We start from the raw sequence: 20,949 nt of genomic DNA, 5'->3' as shown, positions 1-20,949 counted from the left end.
GAGGAGACTACGCCGCCTGTCAACATATTCTGCAAAGCTGCAAGAATATACTAAATTCCTGAGTGCTCAAGTTCATGGTACTGGGGCATAAAATCTGAGATTTTATCTTATCCAAGCACCTTCTTCAGATGTTTATGATCACAACTCTCGTTGCAAGCACTGGTAAGTGCTGCTTTAATTCCTTGCCTACGTTATTCGTGGACGTGCTAGACTTTGCAAATACGACATCTGTAATGACATATAAGAGAGTACTAAGATGCTCGTTTAGGTACCTTGAAGTCGTAAGTGGCATCGGGATTTTCATCGCAGGCAATGACCTCGGGGGCCATCCAGTAAGGCGTTCCAATGAAGGTGTTTCTCCTGCCCACCGTTCTGTCCAGCTGAGCGCTGACACCAAAATCCACTGTGGATCAGAGAGACAACAGGGCATCCTAAGGTCAGAGAAAACCTGAGCAACTCTTCCGTTGAGCTGTAAAACATTAAATTTATTCAGACCAACTTCTCCGCACAGTCAGGAGAGAAAGACGGGGCCAGAGACATTCCTGTTTGATCTCTGCTGGGATCAACAGAGGTCAATCAAGGACGAACCTGATCATCTGATGTCCAGGTTTTGTAAGAAACCCTGTGCCTCTTCCTCCTTGCCAGGAGGCAATGAAAAGAAATCACAGCTCCTCATACTAATGAGAAACAGGGTTAGCAACATGAATAAGCAGCAGCCTTTGTTCTATGCTTTCTCATTTGAATTAAAGCCTGCCAAATATTGGTAGAAGCCTCATTTTTCTACCTAAATTCTTGCTGGAAGTGGCAGAAATGCAAAAGACTTAAGGAACTAAGGGCCAAGGACAAACGCCCACAGGGAAATGTCAAGCAGAGAGCTGCAAAATGAAGCAAAAACTGATGAAATCAAATCAATGAGCGAGTACTCTATGGTCCACTAAGTTCACTTTGCGCAACACAGTGGTTGGAGCTTTGCCCTGGAGAATTTCCCCTTGGAGGGGAATCTTCACCAGCATAAAGCCAAACGAGCTGGTGATACCATCTGTTAAGCTGGGGTTCTATTCTGCTGTAAAGAGAGAGGAGAGACATGGGAAAACAAGGCTTGCACCTCACTTTACCAGTGTCAGGGCTATTTCATCACTAGCATAAATTAAAACACACAAATACAGCCTTAATAACATTGGTGCTGGACACCTGAGGATATCAGCACATCATCTCTGCTGATCTGCTGTCTTCCAGATGATCATCACGTGAATGCCTGGTCTTCTCCAGGTTGACTAACATCGCATATGAAATTCAGAGTAGTTCTTGCAAATTAAACTCTCTCCAACAGATTGGCTTGGAAAAAAATCTGGATTATGTGACACTAAATTGACTGGACTATGATCCTGTAGGACACTGCTATGAAGGTGTGAGGGACCAGCCTTCGATAATGGCTGGCGATGCACAGAGGCCAGTTTTCCATCCGGGGCATGAAAAAATGGTCTTGATTGCTTAACCTGTATCTGACGGCAGAGCTGCCCAAACTACCTGTCTGAACAGAAACACAACTGCAAGTACATCTTTCCATGCAGAACTTGGCCATCAACCACCGGCAGTTTATTGCACGGCACTTGGTTAACACCCAAGGTCTTGTTGTTGAGGCTGGCACAAGAAAAAACAGAGTAGCTCTTAGTATCCATCCCCTTTCTCCAAGTCATGCACAAGTCAGTTTTGCTGCTTCTCTCCAGCCAGCCCACTGGCAGTTTCCAAGAGCTCTAACCCACTCTTACCTAGTTTAACTTCTGCATTTTCCGTCAGCAATACATTCTGTCCCTTGATGTCTCGATGAATTACTTTGTGCTGGTGTAGATGACTCAAGCCCTGGAGAATTCAGAGAAAGGTTAGAGGAATCCAAGTTCAAAGCATGTTATTTTCTGACATCCCTCCTGAACCAATTACGCTCCAGAAATGAAAGATTCACAGTTGGAGTTAAGCACTTGAGAACGCTTTTGTTTATCGTATGTTCAAAATTCTGTCCTATGTCACACGCTGGGAAGACATGCCCAGCCAGCGAGACGCCCGCCGACAGGCTATATGTGCTGCAGAGGGTGCTCTCCATAGCAGGAGACGGGAACCATCAATTCTATAGGGATTAAAACCAACCTTTCAGCTTCTGCAGGAACCCATATTAACCCAAATTCCTCCGTATCTCTAGCCATATTTTCCCCCACGTGCTCCCTTGCCTTAGGCAGCCATCTCTGTGGCAGAAACAACAGAACGATTTTGTCTCCTTTCTGTATTTCCATCATCCAGAAACTGAAGAAAACAATTATCTTGTTATATCGGTCCAATAAGCGGGACTTCAATACACTGATAAGCTTGTATTAAAAAGGCTACCATGCAAATACAAATGTTATAACTTGCACACATCCCTGATGGAGATATAGCTCAAATTGAAAGCCTGTCTCAAAGGCTGAAGGTAAACTAGCTTTTCCGTTGTGCTTTTTTATTAGCTCATTAATTTCTTTTTGCAACCTACATTTTTATTTCATTCACTTATTATTTCAGTTTCAAAGTAACATCCACCTATATTGCCAGCTTTGTAAAAATATGGATTACTTCAAAAACTAATTTTGCATTAGGTTTACATTTCACATTGAACATTCATATTTGAGGAAGAAAATAATTTCTGCTATCACTACTGGTAGTTATTAGTCATTTTACGCTCATTACCTTGGGATAACACCGTGGAATAGATTACATCTGTACGGGAGCCCTTTTTTTAGTCATGTTATACCCGGTTAGAGGCACCTCCGTGCACTGAAGGCAAAGCAAAAATTTAATTGAATTTCAAAAAAATCCTTTAACAGCGCAGGATCGAGCCCCGTATTAGAATTACAACCGGTCCTCAACATCTGAACCAAGAATGAGCCACCTTCCGCAGCACAAAAGGTGGGAGCCTTTCATCACCTGAAAACCCTATGGAGGTCACCAACCAACCGCCCCAACGCGCGGCCAAAACGCGGGCGATGACACGCGATGGTGGCCCTGGGACGTGAGTCACTGGCTGGGTTCTGACTCACTGCCAGGGTCTATTTTAAGAAGTAGGCTCACAGAGCTCAGACATTTAAAATAAGCCCATGTAACTGTGGTCTCCTGGCACTGCAAGCAATGTCCGTACAACTGAGTAGCTACAGTGCCAGCGTCTTCTGCACATCGTGTTGACGCGGACGGTGGCAGTCAGGGTCAACAGAGAAGCGCTGTGTCACCCCGGACACCAGGCAGCCGCAGCAGCGGTGTCAGACATGGCCTTTGGGAACAGTCATTTTGCCTCGTTTTCTTTGAATGGCTCTTTTACAGTTTTCCTGCACGTGCCCAATTTTTCTCTTTTCTCCTGAACAAAATCTCGGTTCACGGAGTAATAGATTTTAATGTCGAAGCGACCGTTACGATCACATCACCTGACCTCAGTTGTGCAAAATGCAAGCAAGCCTTTGCCATCTCCCAGTACCTGAAACTCTGGCGCGGCCCATTTTAAGACATTCCAGTCAAACATTCATCTTGTGGGCATAAAAGCTGCAGCATCCTCATTAAAGCCAGAGACATGTGGATTTAATAAAACCTGGGGTGCTTTTTAATCATAAAGATTCTTTCCACCAACTTCATTAGTCCTCACCTTTCTGTTAATTGAAAATGTAATTCTAATGTAAATAAATCTTTGCCCTATTAATACTAAAGGAAATTATATTTTTGTTAAAGGAAAAAGAGGGTTAAAAGTCAGGGAACTAACAGAGCTAAAGGCCATTAAATAGGGCTTATTTATTATGCATCATACAAGCACATGAATCATTCATGCCTACCGGCACCGAAGAGGCTCCAGCGCATGGCAACGCGGCAGCCACAAAACCTGCAGAGCCAAAGGCTTTCCGTGTCCCCCGAGCACCGAGTGCGATACTCCAACAACCCCCAACCTTTAGCTCCCTCTGGACACGTACCCGTAAAATCTCTCTGCAGATGTAGGCAATCCACTCCTCCTTCAAGGTGTTCCCCTTCGTGTTCTTGATGAGGTCAGTGACAGAGCCCGCACCACAGAACTCCATCACCAGCTGCCAAAGGGAATAAAAATGCAATTACTGCAATGACACCGACAGCACCCCCGGGCTGCCCGACCCCGGGTAGGACCCTGACGCTGGCAACGCAGCCGTGGGGCCACCGCAGTGCTACGCACAGCCACCGGGACGTAATCTTGAACCTATCAGCTTTTAATCCATATGGTTTTTGTTATAAACATGAAACAATAAGGAAGGCTTGAAAGGCTTGTTGCTCTCCAGAAGGATAGGAACAAGAAACAGGAATCAGTCCAGTGCTGAAAATCGGCAGAGGAAATTGGAAGCTTTGAAATCCAGACCTCACCACTACATCCCCTACGTTATTCTTATGATCAACCTTTAGGATCAACAGCAATACAAGCAAAACTCTACCTCTTGCATTTAAGTTCTTCAACTCTGAAAATGTGAAGGCAACAAGACAGATGTTTGAAAGCTTCCTACAACCTTAAAAACCAGGTATACCTATAATTTTTTTTTTTTACCAGGAGGTCTTTGCTTTTGACCACTTTTTTGAGCAGGAACCCTTTCTCGAGGGCAAGCCTGCCGTGCAGCTGGAGGCTCTCCAGGAAAGAGCCGGTGTCGTACCCCTCAGGATGGTTCACATGAGACTGGGCACCACCGCTTGTACCACTTCCAAAGTTTCATAATACCAAATATAAAAGTACAAGGATCTAACCCGGGCCTGAACTTAATCTTGTCATTGAGCAACTGTGAAATAAACCTTATAAAAATAGCACGGGATGCGAGTCTGCCTCCCAGGGACATCACGGATCCCCAGGACGTGCAGGAGCCGTCTGCGTGCTCCCGAAAACCAGCACAGCCCACAAGCCTCCTCCGAGACCTGGAGAAGTGTTTCTCTCAGATGTAAAACCATGTTTTCCAATTAGATCAGCTTGCTACTGAACGATATTCCCCTATAAGTCATGTCTTGCCAGATTCTCGCCAGTTTAAAGTTTCTTATCACGTGAAGCTTACACGGCGTTTAATGTTCTCCAAGCAAGTGACATCACTTTATTAAAAGCATGGGCCAAGAGAAGAAGAGAAAGAAACGGCAGAAGGGTGACTTCTAACCACATTGCTCAAACGCAGTGATTTAAAAGACTATCATAAATAAACCACCATAAAATCAGCAGAGTACTGCTATAAACCTTCAGGTTAAACAAAATACTTGAGCAGACTATACCATGGCTTTGACCATGCTCCTATCTTTAGTTTTGATATTAGGTTTCTCTTCTCTTCCTAAACTGACAGCTGAAAAATCCTTTGTATATCCCTGTTACGTCAGGAAACCGGCTTCAAGAAAGAGATGCGCGACTGGCCAAAGTCTGTCCTGTGCAAAGGCAAGGAATGCTGCTGCAACGCCCGCAGCTCTTCCACCCCAGCAGGAGACCAGCAATCCAGCTGGGTCACTGGGACACGGCCTAAGCCATGGGTTACTCATTGCTCACCAAACGGGGAATAATGGAACAACTGGTTTCAACGTCGCTTCTCCTCTCTTTCTTCCCTTTGGACAATTGACACGTGTAAGCATCTGCACATGTTTCTAATTAAATGGAAGTTTGGGATACCATGGCAGCAAGCATCTAAAGGAAAACCCTGGAGAGCTGAGCCAGCCACAAACACTTTCCAACCCAAGAGGCTGAGCCTCTCCAGTCCCTTTCCATGGAAATTCATCCACAGGCTCTCACCAGGGTTTGGAGCGGGAGGAAGAGGAAGGGCATGCTATGCTGTGTACGGCAATCACAATGCTTAAAAGAAGATGGAAGAAATCCCATGAAAAGTACACAGTGTATCCACTAATTTGCCAGATTATCTTTATGGAGCTGGTGGTTCACACAGTCCTCTACCCTGTCCTTGAATTTCCATAGAGCAAAGATTAATTTTGCACCAGGAGGTGAACAATACGGCCACCTGCTGATGTATCCCAAATCTGGAACTGTGAAATCTCCTGGAGATTAAAGAAAAAAAAAACAGAGAGAGGGAAAGAGAAACTCCCACAGGGAGTGTTTCCAACCTGGCTTTTTAAGAGCTGCACAGTCCCGTAACATCCATAGGAAAATATCCAGCACCGGCAGATCTCTGGCAGTACCAGCAGGCTCCGGGTCCAGTTGGGCAGGGGCCACGGGGGCCCAGCAGCGCGCACGTGCTGCTAACAGTGAGGCGCTTCCCGAAAGCTCTGCCACGAGTTCTCCAGGAAAACGAGCAGCAGAAAGATGACGCGGCTGCCCGAGCATCCCTGTCCGCAACGGACAGCTGATGGACACCCGACGTGAAAAAACACCGTTTCCAAAAGGTTTGGATGGAACGGGAGGAAAGCTGGCAGCAGGCTGCTGCGGTGCTTAGCAGCACTGCAATCCTCGTCGATTCTCAGATGGAAGGATGCTACAGAAGTCCCAACGACAGCTCACACCATGCAGCCTCCAAAGAGAGGAGAAACAGATGATGGCTAAGGAGTCACACCAGCAGGCCAGGTGAGACCTCACCCGCAGCGCTGCCTGTCCTGCTGGGCGACAGAGCCCCAGAACGAGAAACGCACGCTGAAGCAGGTACAGGAAGATGAACAGGTCTTCTCAGAGGACCTGAGGACTTGTTCAGCCAGCCAGGGGATGGATGGCTATGGGAGAGGATAGGAGTGTATACCATCAACAGTATGGACAGGTAAGCACCAGAGAGGGAGCAGAACGAGGTAGATACTGGCACAATATCAATATATCAACACCCTATGGGTATATTTAGGTTGGAAAACCAACAAACAGCCTTCCAGGAGAAAAGAAAAGGGAACAAAAGTTCCAGCTGATTTTAGGACAGAGCTTAGCATACTCAGGAAAGGCTTCAAATGGCACTTACAGTAAGAAACTTTCCTACCAGTCCCACGACTCTAGGTGAGTGCTTTGCCCTGCACACACTTGCATCATTACCAATCTCGTTAAAGGATGAAGTCGTGATGGGGTAAGACAATAAACCTGAAATGCAGATCGAATTTTTATTAACCATAATTAAAATTATCATCAAGATGGGCTAAAGGTAAGATCATCTTCTGAAATTTAATTTGCAAGGCCCTTTATTGAGGAAGTATTTTAAAATACAGTTCATTTAGCATTTACTTAGCTCTTCCTATAGAGTGACAGCAAACTTCATAAGCAAGGCAAATTCAGAAGCAGCAGCTGTAAATCTCTGTGTCCTGCTGTCTCACAAATTTTTTGTTTAAAGAGTCTTTGCAACTTTCAAATCAACCACCACCTTCCCCAGTTTGGGAATGGCCAGTAAGACCTACGTTCCCATTGCCAAGCTACCTTACCTGGAAGGGCTCAAACCTGAGCATCCCCAGTACAGAAACCCCAATTCCGGCTGATGGTGAACCACTCCAGCTCGTCCAGAGGAACCCCTCAAAATCATCCAACTCCTTCATTCTGCAAGCCAAATCCTTCTGTGTTATTCCTCACCCCACAAACAAATCGACTTCTCTTTTACAGAAAACAAGCACACAACACCCCCAGGCTAAATGCTGCTGGAAATCCTTCTTCCTGCCGTGTGTGTAAACAGAACCCGGGTGCAACGCAGTCCCGCACGCCCAGGCCACCCAAGCCTCCCAGCCCACCCCACAGCCTGGCTGCCTTGCAAAGGGGTCCCTCATCGCACACATCGCGGCAGCTGGAGCCAGGGATGGAGCGTTAAAAAAAATACAGAAACCTTCACTCGGGGGATCAGCAAAGCTGGTGCCCGTTTCAGAAACAGAAATATTGATCAAATTGGTATTAAGCAACGACTAAAATATTCTGTAGCAAGATAAGCACAGGTTTTAATTGCCTGTATCGGTGCTACAGCGGGAGCAGGCTGCGATGCTGCCGCAGCGCGCCTGGGTGGGAGCAGCGGGGCCAGCGCTGCTCCGCTCTCCCCTCTCCGACAGCAGCATCAGATTCCTCTCGCACATAATAAATGTTTATTTATGTTCATAAATAAATGACTTGCCTGGCTGTGCCCTGCCCGCACCTCCCTGCATTTCGAGGCCAGCCAAGCAATTCCTGCCCCTTAGGGAGCCTGCGGGCAGCTGCTGCCACGGGTCCTGAGCAGGCTGCAAGCTTTGGGCTTAGGGACGGCAGCGAAAGGAGCCGGGCTCACAGCCTTGCAGTGTTTACAGCACTGACATCACTTTGAAGAGGAGTGAGAATGAAATAGCGTTGGCTTACTCAGCCAGACAGCAGCAGAAAGCATCTCTGCTAACCCCGGGCTCTCGGTTGGGGGCCGGAGGAGCAGCCCCACTCCCCCCCACACTCCCCCCGGACTGCAGGGCTTGGAGGGACTAGAGAGAATCACGGCTTAACATAAAACTGTCCCCTCTCAAATATTTAATGATTTAATTCCTGCGACATGAGGTATCAGCAACTGCCCAAAAATATTCTTCAGTGCCCATAAGCAGGTTAAGAACAACCCCGCTCCGAGCTGCACGGGTGCAGCCCAGTGCTTCGATGGCTTGTGCTCCATTTTCAGCGGAGCCTCGCTGCCCCCATTTTTGCTCTCCAGATCCCAGACGTGACTCCGTTCGTACCACGCTGCAGCGATTCAATGGGCCCCTACGGCTCGACACGGTGAAAAAGCGCATTACAACTCCACGGCGACAGCCCCGAGCGCTGCACGGCTGCAGCGGTGCCATCCTCCCACAGCCTCCGGCCCTAAACCACCCTAACTCCTTCCTCCCGAAAACTGCCCCGCTGCAGAGGACGCACCGGAGGCCGCCCCACCGGCTCTGTCCCCGTGGGGTCCCGGCCCGCGCTCGCCACGAGCAGGTATTTGGCAACCTGCCCGTTAGCAATTTTCCCCCCACCACGACAGACGCAGCTGCGGGCGCAGGCAGGGTTGCCATGGCAGCCATCCATCGGCAGCCAGCGCCGCTGGCCCCCGGGGACCCCCCCGGCGCCGGCTCTGCCCTGGGTGGGCTCTGCCCTGGGTGGGCTCTGCCCTGGGCTGCTGCCTGCCGCCGCTCAGCCCCCCCCGCGCCCTGCAAACCCCCCCTCTGCCCGCCGCCCCAAACCCGGTGCCGCTGCCCACGCGTGGCGGGGGCTTCTCCGTTAATGGCTTCAGCGCACCGTGGATGGCAAGGGCAGACGACAAACATCCAGCAGAGTGGCATCCCTATTGCCCTGCGGATGTATATGGTGCGTTAATGTATGGGAAGGAAGCAGAGAGCCTGCAACTTCCAGCAGCCGTCGGGGTGGGCAATGTGCTGGGGAGGGGGTCCTTTGGGATGGGGTCACCTTCCCCATCAAGTTCACACTTCCTAATGAATGCCCCATCTTCCACCGCCAAAAAAACCCCCCAAAATCTCAAAACAGACCCCCTTGCCCGCCGGGTTATGCGCAGCCTGGTAACCTATACCTTAGGTCCGAGATGTGCAAGGGGAGTTTAATGAGTTTAACTCTGAGAAGCAGCAGTTAATTGGTTAACTGGGTCCTCACCCTCCCCTGGGTCGTTTCCCCAGTTTCTGCAGCCCACCCTCTCTTTGCCCCGCTTCTACCACAGGTTCCCCTGGCCAGGACCCCCTTGTCTTGGTTAGAGACGGGCACAAAAGACCACGGCACCCACAGAAAGCAACACTTTATCCAACATAAAGTGGAATTATAGGAATAAGCCTACCTCCTTTTTTTTTTTTTTCCCCCCCAAATATTCCATAAAGGTTGTCCCTGTGATTTTTACATCCTTTTTTTCCCTAATGTATAAGATTTGTGATGCACATCTCCATTGTTATCTGCTAAAATATCCTCCACGCAGCTCTTTAATTTCAGGAAAACTCACTTGTTTAGTAAGCTCGTCTTCCAGGGCGAGCGGCTGCTATCGAATGGAGCGGCAGCACCGAAAGACCTGCTCATCACCGCGGCAGAAACGATGACAATACTTCATGTCAGAAGCCTGCCGCGTTTTCGAGAGATCTTAATCTCCACTGAAAGAGCTCCCTGTTTTTTATTTCCGTATCAGCCTCCTGAATGTCGATAAAAAGAATTACTTGGGCATTATCAGAAACCGTTTTATTTCAACAAAGGGCCAATGAAAAATAAATAAGCCTTTATCTGCGCGGCAAGACTGATAGAGTTCGCGCAAGTCCTAATTCAATCAGATCCTGAAACAACAGCTATTTAACACAGCGACACCAGCACACCTCCTCTCCGCGGCCAGGGAGCTTTCCCGTGAATACCCCCACCAGCCCGGCCATAGACTTAAAAAACCCCTCACACCCCAGCACTCTTCAGTGCAAGGAAAGCAGCTTTTGCAACAATTTTTTTCACTAGCCCATGAGAAAGGCCCCAAAATTGAGGAGAGAGCGCTGGTCTGGAAGGGAATTTAGATCAGTCTAGTCTGCCTTTCGCAGGGGCAAGAGCCAAGCAGCGCGGCTGGGTGACCCGCCGGGGGCAAGCCCAGGTTCTCCTCCTGACCTTGGCCACCTGAAGGTGACACAGCACGTACAGCATCCTCTGCGGTTTCACGACGATGGGGATTGATGAAAGAGCCTCTCTTAATCCAAGGAGTTTTCTACTGAGCTTTTCTTTGTGGAAGTTTGGGCTGCTCTGGATGGGCAAATCATTTAAAAAACATTATTTTATTAACACTTGTATATGCCAATAGCCCTTTGCACCAGAGCTAGAGGAATGAAAAAAACACCTCTCTTCCCTGCTTAGACCCTGCTAACCCCAGACCCACGCAGCGTAAAGGCACTGGGCAGAGCCCAGCTCCGGGGAGGGCTTCTCTCACTATTGAGGGCTTTGGCACGCAGTTGGTGGGGTTTTTTCCCCGCAGGCGCTCCAGCAGCACAAGGGGAAACGCTGTGGGTTCGTTTTCTGCTTTACTTTTTTATTTTTTTTTTAAACAGATTATAAACCAGCTAAAGCCAAATGGAATTTCACGGGATGAAAAGGCATTTCTCAGCTTGACAGCTTTCTCCTCGCTGAATCCCAGGCCAGCTGCAAAGAACATGTTTTTTAAGAGTTCCCACCAAAAATAACCCCAACACCCCAGTAAGAGAAGCCCCTTGAGTCCAAGCCCCCAAGTTTTCCCAATAATTCAGTGTATCACAAAGTCTCGGGTAGCAAAGCAGCGCAGAAGCCTGTCAGCTCCATTTCTGTCCCAGGAGAAATGTCCTCTGAAAGCTCCAGGTTCCCACAACCCCCCCGCGCTCTGGCATGTGGACACAGGGGCAAACAGCTGAAGCCACTGACACTGAACCTTTTGCTAAAATAAAGCCTAGATTACAGAGAAAGTAAAGGAAGGGATGTTCTGCTGTCCTTCAGCATCTCCATGGCCTCCCGGCTGACCCATGGATATTTGTTACCCCTGAAAAATTAAGCTCTGGCGATCTTGTTCAGGCCCAGAAAAACTTTGGAAACCACCCGTGGATAACCCAGAACTGAGTGGATTTACAAGACTGTGAGGAAATAAATGCTCTTTAGATCACAGGACAACTTCCAGGTCGTTACATTTAAGATAACTCAAACGCAGCCTTCTCTTCAACGCTGCCCTAACGAAAGCAGGCTCTCAAACTGCTGGTCAGACGCCCACGGGCGCCGCAGGCTGTTGCTCCACGGATTTAGATCAGCACAGCCGAGCTCAGAATACAGCACAGTAACTTTAATTAATTTTTCATCCCCCTTACAGCAGCACCCGGAGCCCTGACCCGTGGTGCCTGCTGCCCTGCCCGGCCCCCGCGAGCATCAGCTGCCAGCGAGGAGGTGGGCTCCGACGCTCCGGCTGTCTCCGGAGATAGATGGTGGATTTAAACACTATCCAGTGCGGTCTGGGAATGTCGAATTAATAACCGAGAAGCCACTGACAAGGGAAGCAGTGGGAGGAGGCAGGCAAGGATTTATGGAGAGGCAAAGCAGCTTGCAGCCCCTTCAGCAAGACGAAATGGCTGAACAGCCACAGACCTTTCTGCCTGCTCTTCGCCGTCCCCCTCCTCTTTATTCGCCTGCACTGGCTCTGTGAAACGTTAAGCACGAGAAGCAGCGCCGAGAGCTGGCAGGAATCACACGTGCCCAGCATCCCCCGCCCAGCCTCCATCTTCCCAGCTCCTGGCTCCCTCCAACTGTTTTTTCTGATGCATTTATTTTCATAGGACGGAATAATTTTCAATTGAATATTGTAACAAAGATGTTGTTAATGACGATTCAGAATAAAAATGGTTTTATCCTCAGTCTGCAAAGATTTTATGGCAAAACGGAGAAGCATTTTGCAGCGCAGGAAGAGCCTTTTCAAAGCCATGAAAAAGGCACATGCAAAATAAGGCTTTTTGTGCAATACAGGTGGTCGTAAGAAGACAACACAGAGTAAATCATTTGTGTCAAACCCCAGTTAATTTAAAGAAGAGAAAGCAACTTACCCAGAGCTGATCATCCATTCCTGGTGGGTTCTTTTTAATAAAAGCACCATAATACGTAGCGATATTTCGGTGGTGAGAATACTTTTTCAGCATGTTGATTTCTTGTTTGATCTCTTCCTCTTCATCCTGGGATGAGGTGAAAAGAAAAACAAAACCAGAGACACTAAGAGACTGCACTTCACAGGCTCCCATTTCTCTTTGTACATGGGTGAACTGCCACGCACCCCATTTCTGACCGACCTCGCCTACGTTTCCTTGCACCATTTTTTTTACAGCCACTTTTTGCAGCGTGGAACTAATAGCGGAGCCCTGGGAGCCTGCAGCCTGGACTGGGGACTAATAGGTTAAACTGAAAAAAAAAACAACTAACGGGTTAAACTAAAAAGCTATGATGAGTGGAATTAGAGAGAAAACGCACGCTTTGCCACAGCGCCCATCGCATTCTGGCTGGGCATCGCTAAACCTGAACTGGATAGATCTTCAGGCGGTGCAGAAATCAGGTGGTTTCCAAACGGTTCAGATCATGCTCTCTCCTCTAGAATGGGATCCTGAAGGTGCTGGCAGAGTTCAAGGGTGGGCAGCAGTCCTCTCGCGTGGGTTCACGACCCACCATCCCTGTGCGCTGCTTCAAACCCCGTGGCACGAGTGGGAGCAGAGACTCCGGGAACCTCCCGAGGAGCCGGGTACCTGCACATGCCGCAGGCGTAATCGGGGCTGGCCAAGGGCACTGATCTGCAGGGTGGGAGCAAGGCAAGGTCTGGCCAGGAGCTGAACCCTCCCATGGAGACATGCTCTACATCCAGAGGGCCACCGGTGCTAAACTTCAGCATCACAGCCAAATTACATGTTTTCAGCGGTTTAGACATTCCTCGATCTTTTTAAACTAATTCCTTTAATAATTCATATCATAGTTTACATCAGTATCGCATTGCTCTGAAGCTTAACAACACTTGCGTTACCCCCGTAATGCATCAGCCCACCCTCCTAGACCCATCAAAGGCCCAAGAGGATGGTTTTCTAGAAAGCCCTGCACGGCAGAAGTGTCCTGCGCCGTGCCGCCCGGCCGGCCGACGCACCGCTCCTGCCCACCCTGGAAGCGGCCCAAGACGTTTGGGGACACCAGGTGTTATTGGCGGTGCAGGGACACCGCGAGGGAGCAGGCAGATGCTGCCTGTCCATAAACTCTCTGCCAGACTAACTCGGTCCTGGTGACAAACACCATTCCCGTGGGCTGCCACGGCCCCTCTCCGTCCCATCTGCAAAGCTGCAATAGCTGAAGCAGCCGAGGCAGGGGAACTGCACCGATGCCTGTTTTGATGTCCTACCTCTTTCATGACCATCAAACATGCCCTGGTTTTATTTTAAGCTGACCGAATTCCAGCCCACTGTAATTCCACAGGCTGTGGAGCAGCAGTTAGTGCCTTGATGTCGATGAGCTTTATTCTAAAAGGACCAGAAGCGCTGTTACTTCTTTATTCTTCTTTATTACCCTTGTGTCCCACACCTGCTTCACCCTGACTTCAGTTTTACAAACCAGCAAAGGACAAGATGCCCCAGCAAACAGCGAAGCTGCAGGAGCAGCTCTTCTTGAAGAGCGATGCTCCCTGACCAGGTGTCACACAACACGGACAGAAACACGGCTTTCTTCCCAAACTACCACGGGAAGCGATTTAATGACTACAGTCTTCCAGAGAGAATTCAGGGAAGAAGAATGAAGATGAGGACAGGAGGAACAAATAAAAGAAGTAGCTAGGTGGAGCTTGTATAAACAATCTCCAATTTTATCTTTGGTAAGAACATGGAGAGCGTAAGCACCAAAGAGGATGAGGAACGGGCCCAAATGTTACAAGGAAAACCCGGGGACTATTCTGCAAGACCTTTATCACCTCTTCCCTTCAAGCAGTCAACACAACTTTGCTTGTTTTCATTTGCCCAGGAACCCAGGGAATATAACACTTAGTTTATCAGGCCCCAGAGATTTTTTTTTCATTGAAGCCCTTTGGAACAAAAAAAGCAGCTGGATGCTCAGCGGTGCTGGGAGCAAGGAGGAGCGGTTAGTGCACAACCCCGAGTACCACTAGCCACTCTCCCGTCGTCCCCCGCCTCATGCCTGGCTCTCTAGGAAAAATGGATAGAAGCCACCAGGACACTTGGTCTAAGGTTTTATCTCGAGTCCCTCTTTAGGTTGAAGTATTCAAAATTGGGGCGGGGGGGGGAACCAAAACATCAGAGCTATGGATGGCACCTGAGGAGGTGTCTGCATGGCTCAGGGGTCTCCAGCCCAACCTCCCGCTCCAAGCAGGACTATCGCCAGCGATCACCAAGAGCAAACCCAGCGAGGGAGGGAAGAAAAATGAATTATCACAGCGAGCTGCTGTAACTACTCCAAACCCAAAACCCACAGACCAGGTTTTGCTGCCACACTTTGCCTCCATCAATCAATTCTATTACATCCATCGCTGGAAGTAGGGCATGCAGCAGGACCAGCCCCTGGAAAATGAATCCCAACTTTTAATTCAGAGATAGTGGCTGCCCAAACTGATCAAGTGCTGTGATTTGAGGGCCTCTGTGCTGCCATCTTCCCTAACAAATAAATTAGCAAGAGCATAGATGAGTTAAAGCATCATCGCCAGGAGCCTTTGGGGGTTTAGTGCATGGCACGTGGTCGAGACGAGATGCTGGCTGGGAGCTCACTTAGCCTGTGGGGACTTTACACTTCAAAATCTTCTTCCATGAAACTGAAGGTGGCTATGGTTGGGATGACCACACTAGTTCTGTGTAAGCTTCTGAAAGACACTTTGTCATCAGGGACATCCTGGACAAAAGGGTAGGATGGAAGAACTGGATAAAACGAAGCAGCGGCAACACTGAAATCAGTGCATGTGAGGAGGTGGTGAAGGACTGGAGTGGACACGTTTGGGTTTTCACCAGCAGCCTTCGCACTGAGCCTGGACCAGGTGCCAATCGTGGCTGTAGGCACAACACAGGGACCGGCTTTAGAAATGACTCCAGAAGTGATTCCCGGGACCATTCCCACAGTGGCTGGAGGACACGGCTCTAGAGCTGACTTCAGCATCAACAGCTATGAAGCACAGTCAGTCCCCTACCACGTCACAGGTTTGCTCCGTCTTCACCGTGGTCATCGCCCGTCCTGCCCATACCTGGTCCTGCTCCCCGAGCAGCCTTCTGACAGTGACTAAGGGCTGGTGGCATCCCTTCAGAGGACATGGAGGTCTCACCTCTGCACCTCAGCTGATCCTGCTACCACTACTTCTCCACCCACGCAATATTGGCATCACCCAAGGCTGAGAAGCCACCTCACAGGGTATGCAGTGGGGTAGGGGGAAGTAGAGGAGAGCAGAAGTTCGGTTAGGGTTTTTTTTTTAAGACTGACTTCAAAAATTTGCACATTATATATTAAAGGAAAAACAGCCGATGCGTTTGAATAGGGCTGAAAGCAGCTTAAGGGGAAAATAATTAAATATCCAAATAACACATCCTATGCCAAATATCTGATTTAGTACCTTGGACATTCAGAGACCCTATGTGAGACCCTACTTGGAAGGTAAAGGTTTAGATTAGGGACATCTACTTAAAGATGTGGCTGAAAATATTAGTTATTGGGCAGAATCAGATTTGGGCGACTTTTCTCCAACATCTTTGCTTGGAAGTGACAATATTTTAAAACCACCGAATTAAGTGTGGACTCAAATTTAAGCCCCTGTTTGGCCTCAAAGTAATATTCTGCTTTTTCAGCTTAAATTTGTTGTGACCTCAGGCTTCGTCCCATGGGAATCTCGCTGCCATTTATGCCATGGGGTATGTTTGGTGGGTCTACCTATTCCCTTACAGCCTGCTTCCTACGAGAACTGGATAAACGGCACTTGTCGATCTTGCAAATAAACAAAACCAAACCTCATTCACAATGACTGACTTATTTCCACGCATCATTTCACCTGTTAGCACAAAAAAGAAGGTCTGTAGATATTAATACCACACCACAACATCTAAGGTATTTCAAAACATACTCCTGAGGCCAGCTGACTGCTTTCACAGCGAGTCAATTCTGTATGTGCTGAACTCCTGAAAGCTAATTAAAAACATTAATTCAAAAAATAAGGTGGGTAGACTGGGATCAAATCCTAAATTTTCAAATGTGTTATTCCAATTAAAAAAACAAACAAACAAACAAAAAAAAACCAAACAAAAAAAATCCCAAACAAACAAACAAACCCCCAAAAAACCACGATAAAACACATTCTTGCTCCCAAACCTCATGTTGTTTATGTAAGCAGGAACTTTGGGAGGTATAATATTGCACTTAAAAAAAAATTTATTCAAGAAAAAGCATTTTCATGTGACCCTCCTAAATGCATCTGTAAGGTTTTTAGGATCATAGCAATTCCACCCACTTTTTCTTCTGTGGCCGCTGGGAAATGGTAAAACCGTTCTTCCCCCTAAATCCTGCTATTCATTTAATAACTAGTAAATTCTTGGTTTTCTTAGTCTGATACAAGTTTCCAAAGAGTTACGTTTCTGAAACCAGGGTGGTGCATTTTTTCCTCTGTATCAACAGGATGCACAGGAATAATTTAACTTGCCAAGTAAAGTTTCTCATAACAATACCTGCACATAGTTTTGGTAAACAAAAGCTTTTTCGGTGAAAAACATGGATTTGGAAAAACCGTAATGTGTTATGAATACACAATTCTGTTGCTCCAATTTTCTTCAGATTTTATTAATGCATTCAAAAGAGCCACTGCTGGAACTGGATGCTGCTTTGTTTCAGCATAAAATTACTTAATCTCCAAAACTCTTCCAGATTTATTTTTCTCTCACACATTTATTAAAACCAAAACCTCTTAATGGCACATTTCACGTTAAGGCAAAGGGGATTTGCCTCCCAGGAACACAAGGCTTCCACCAACCCCCACACGTTATCACACCCCGTCCCCTTTCCCCCCTTATCTAATTTAGGGATGCAGGAGGAGGAGGATACATTACCCCGGTGACGTCCATAACCTTAATAGCAGCAAGCTGGCCCGTTTTAACATGACGACCCTGCAAAAGAAAAGGGAGAAGTTTGTTTGGTTTTGCTCGGTGGCAATGTTTTCCTTGCAGCGAACAATGTTCTTCAACAATCTCCTCGCCCTGGCAGCATCCGCACATATTTTTGCCTTTTCAAGAGCATCTTCACAGCAGCCATGACGGGAAAGTAATTCCCTCCCCTTCCTCCTGCCATTACAATTAATTAGTAAAGGGCCTTCGATGCTGTATTTTCCTGGCAAACAAGTGCTGGAAATATCCTTTAATGCTCAGCCACGCAAAAAAAAACAGCTCGAGGCCTCTCCTGAGCACAGAGCATGACTCGGCTGGAAATGGTCTGCTGGAGCTGTGACCACGAAGACGTGCAGGCTGGGGCACCCACACGGCACCGACTTCGGTCCCCTCGTGTCCGAGCCCCAGCTCTCACGGACCTGGGGACACCCAAGGGACTCCAAGCCTGCAGGGCACCATTATACACTGTCCACTAATTTATTTTTATTTTGCAAGCGCCTCGGTTAGCAGGCTAGAGAGGTTTTTAAAATCGGATTTGCTTCTTGGCTATGGAAGTGACCCCATCTTCAGCGCTGGCACAAGCAAGGAGCGTGCGTCTGGAGGGGATGCTCGAGAGCCAGCGCGGAAACAGAAGCCCCTTGACACATACAGCCTCCTCGGCTTTCAGCAATTGAAAAATTAGCAAATCGCCGCAATAAACTGCTTGTTGCACAGTGCTCGACTACATTAATCCTAATGGAAAAATGCCTGGAAGCAATGGGGAAAAATTATAAAAGAGCCCAAACTGTTGATGGGGTCTTAAAACCAACACAACTGCTATCAAGCAAGCCAATTCCCAGCCTTTCCTCCTTTCCTGAGAAACGGATCACCCAGCATCGTATCAAAATTGCTCATACCAAATCATTCCCCTGCCCTCCATTTGAGGGCACACGCTCTGTTACAAACCAGGCAGAATCAGAGGAAAAGATGCTGCTTCTCCAGGAAAGCCAGCAGACGTCGATCCCGGCAGGAGAGCCGGGAGGCAAAGGGAAGCATCCCCGCTTCCCAGTCACTTCTTACTACGGGAGCAGCCCAAGGCCCCATCACATGAGATACGGTGTGGAGGACACATGGAACGGCAGCTCCTGCCCTGCAGCTCCGATAATTAACGCACCAAGGACACAACAAGGAGCAGAGGCTGAGAGGGGACAAGCCGCAGCATGGCAGAAATAGGGAAAAATACGAGCGTTTCCTAAATTGCAGGCTCCTCCAGTCCCCCCACCAGTGTGCTTGCTGGTGAGCTGGGGTTTGAGCCCAGGTTTCCCAGCCCTCCTGCAGGTCTTTCACACCATCTCACCTCCAGCAGGAACCCCAAATTACGAAACAAGGGGACCCTCTCCCCAGCCCCTCGGGTTTCCAGGCGCGGCACTGGGAAGCAAACCCACGCGCCGGCTGCGGAGCAAGGCGGCATCATCCTCTCCAAATTTATGACTTCACCAGGAAGCCAATTCACCCACCAGGGCTCCTCGCTCATTTATTAACACAATTTATATGTCCTGAGTAATCACAGGAAAAAAAGCTTTATTTTAAAATGTGCAACATAAAAAAAATAGAATAAAAGGCAGCCCGGCAGCACCAGGCTGTGGCTGAAGCATCCCCTGGATGCAGCCGTCGGGAAGGAGGGGCACATCGCTAGACACCATCTATTTAGACAGCGTGATGTGCAAAAACAAATCCTCCCCTTCCTAAATTCATCCTTGTTTGCTTGGCCAGGAAGCTCCCACCCTTACCGACTCTTTAATTAAAGCCAACAGAGCACCAGCAGGGGATACGCTTGGACACAACCACGGCACGCTGCATCTTCCGTGAAACGGAGGAGGCAGATGGGGAAGCAAGTTGGGGCATTTCAAGCCATGTATTTGCTAGTTATACCCGCCTTCATCTGACATATCACCACCTCATTTTGTATTTTAAATGCCCCGGCCTTGCTGCAGCGGAGTGCTGCTGCCTACCTCCGATACTGGCCAAGGGGAAAAGGAGCCCTGTGCGCTCACGCCATCCTTCTCCCAGGGACCTGCCACCGCCCCGTACACCTCTCAGGTATTTACAGATGAAGGTAAGATTGAATATTGTGCGAACATTTACCAAAACAAAATAAACCGCTTTGAAATCTATGTTAATGTAAGCCACGAGGGTCACTTAGTCATGCAAAAATCAGGCAAAGTAGAACCACTAAGTATTTAGTCTTAGAACAAAGATTTGCTTTTCGTATAGTTTGTTTGCAGCGATGGATTGTTGAGCTTCATCCCAGCAGATTTCCACCTCTGTCCAGGGAAACCAAGCGTTTCCTCACCAGTTAACCATCCCTTTTAATTCAACATATCTAGTGCTCAGCATTGATACTTGCAGTAAAATATATAGTTTAGAAAAGCAGTTGATTTTCACCCTACTGCAGGCATCCTTGGTTTTGCAATACAGATACAGACAGGCTGGAGAAAGACACCGAGAACTGAAAGTAATAGATGCAATACAGGAATAAAATTAGCATCCGACCTGTACACATTAAAAGATGTCACGGCAGCAACAAGCCCTTCCGATGGCATCAGCCACCAACCGCCTCCTGCGCCCAAAGGTTGGAAGCAGGAGCAGGAGCACCTGTGTCCCTGCAGCCTTTCCAAAGGAACCGGGCTGCACCAGGCAGCAGAGCCATTTCTGCCAAAGCCAAGGCAAGCTGAAATTGTTAATTAATGAGTGGCAAGCGCTAAATTCTCCAGTGTGAACCTCGCGCTGCTGTTAAGAAGCGAATGGGGACTGGGGTAGCAGGACCAAGAAAAGCGCCAGAAAGCCCCTGATAAAATACGCTTTTACCTTCTGCGCGTCCTCCACCCATCAAAACTTGTTGGCTTTAAACCATCGCCAGAGCAAGGGCCCCCACGACAAAACCACACAACGACCGAGCCCAACTCCTGCTCCTGGGGTCACCTCTGTTGCCCCAACAGCAAAGATGTGGGTCAAAGCAGGTAAGACTGCAAGTGCCTATGCAGAATTTCAACAGAAATTCTCAGCTTTTTCAAAATTCCTCCTTTTTGGTGTCCCCGTACTTGGGAGCTCACCCTGGGGATGCTGGAGAGGGTGCAGATGCCCAGAGGCAAAGCATTCATGTCCTGGTTTCGGCTGGGATAGAGTTAAATTTCTCCCTAGTGCTGCGTTTTGGATTTAGTAGGAGAAGAATGTTGATAACACACTGATGTTTTTAGTTGTTGCTAAGTACCCTGCTAGTCAAGGACACTCAGCTTCCATGCTCTGGAAGAAGCTGGGAGGGAGCACAGCCAGGACAGCTGGCCTAGCTGGCCAATGGGGTATTCCATACCATGTGACGTCATGCTCAGTATATGAAGGGTAGGCGTGATCCAGGAAGCAGCGATCGCTACTTGGTTATCGGTCAGCGCGGGTGGTGAG

At 48.3% G+C, this 20,949-nt stretch overlaps 1 protein-coding gene across 4 annotated transcripts in view; it reads right to left on the bottom strand.

The window, feature by feature from the left end:
- TNIK (TRAF2 and NCK interacting kinase) overlaps window positions 1–20,949 on the bottom strand; it is a 167,096-nt gene that overhangs the window by 60,823 nt on the left and 85,324 nt on the right. For all 4 annotated transcript variants that reach the window (XM_075157392.1, XM_075157389.1, XM_075157391.1 and 1 more), the window contains exons 3-7: window positions 17,458–17,514; window positions 12,454–12,579; window positions 3,975–4,085; window positions 1,770–1,860; window positions 273–403 (exon numbers count right to left, since the gene is read on the bottom strand). In XM_075157392.1, coding sequence (XP_075013493.1) covers window positions 273–403; window positions 1,770–1,860; window positions 3,975–4,085; window positions 12,454–12,579; window positions 17,458–17,514 — 516 coding nt within the window. The remainder of the gene's footprint in view (window positions 1–272; window positions 404–1,769; window positions 1,861–3,974; window positions 4,086–12,453; window positions 12,580–17,457; window positions 17,515–20,949) is intronic.

This window comes from Calonectris borealis, chromosome 9, assembly GCF_964195595.1.
Source record: "Calonectris borealis chromosome 9, bCalBor7.hap1.2, whole genome shotgun sequence".
NCBI classification, from domain to species: domain Eukaryota; kingdom Metazoa; phylum Chordata; class Aves; order Procellariiformes; family Procellariidae; genus Calonectris; species Calonectris borealis.
Note: the sequence above shows the minus strand (reverse complement) of the source record. Positions and strands in the feature narration are given on the sequence as shown.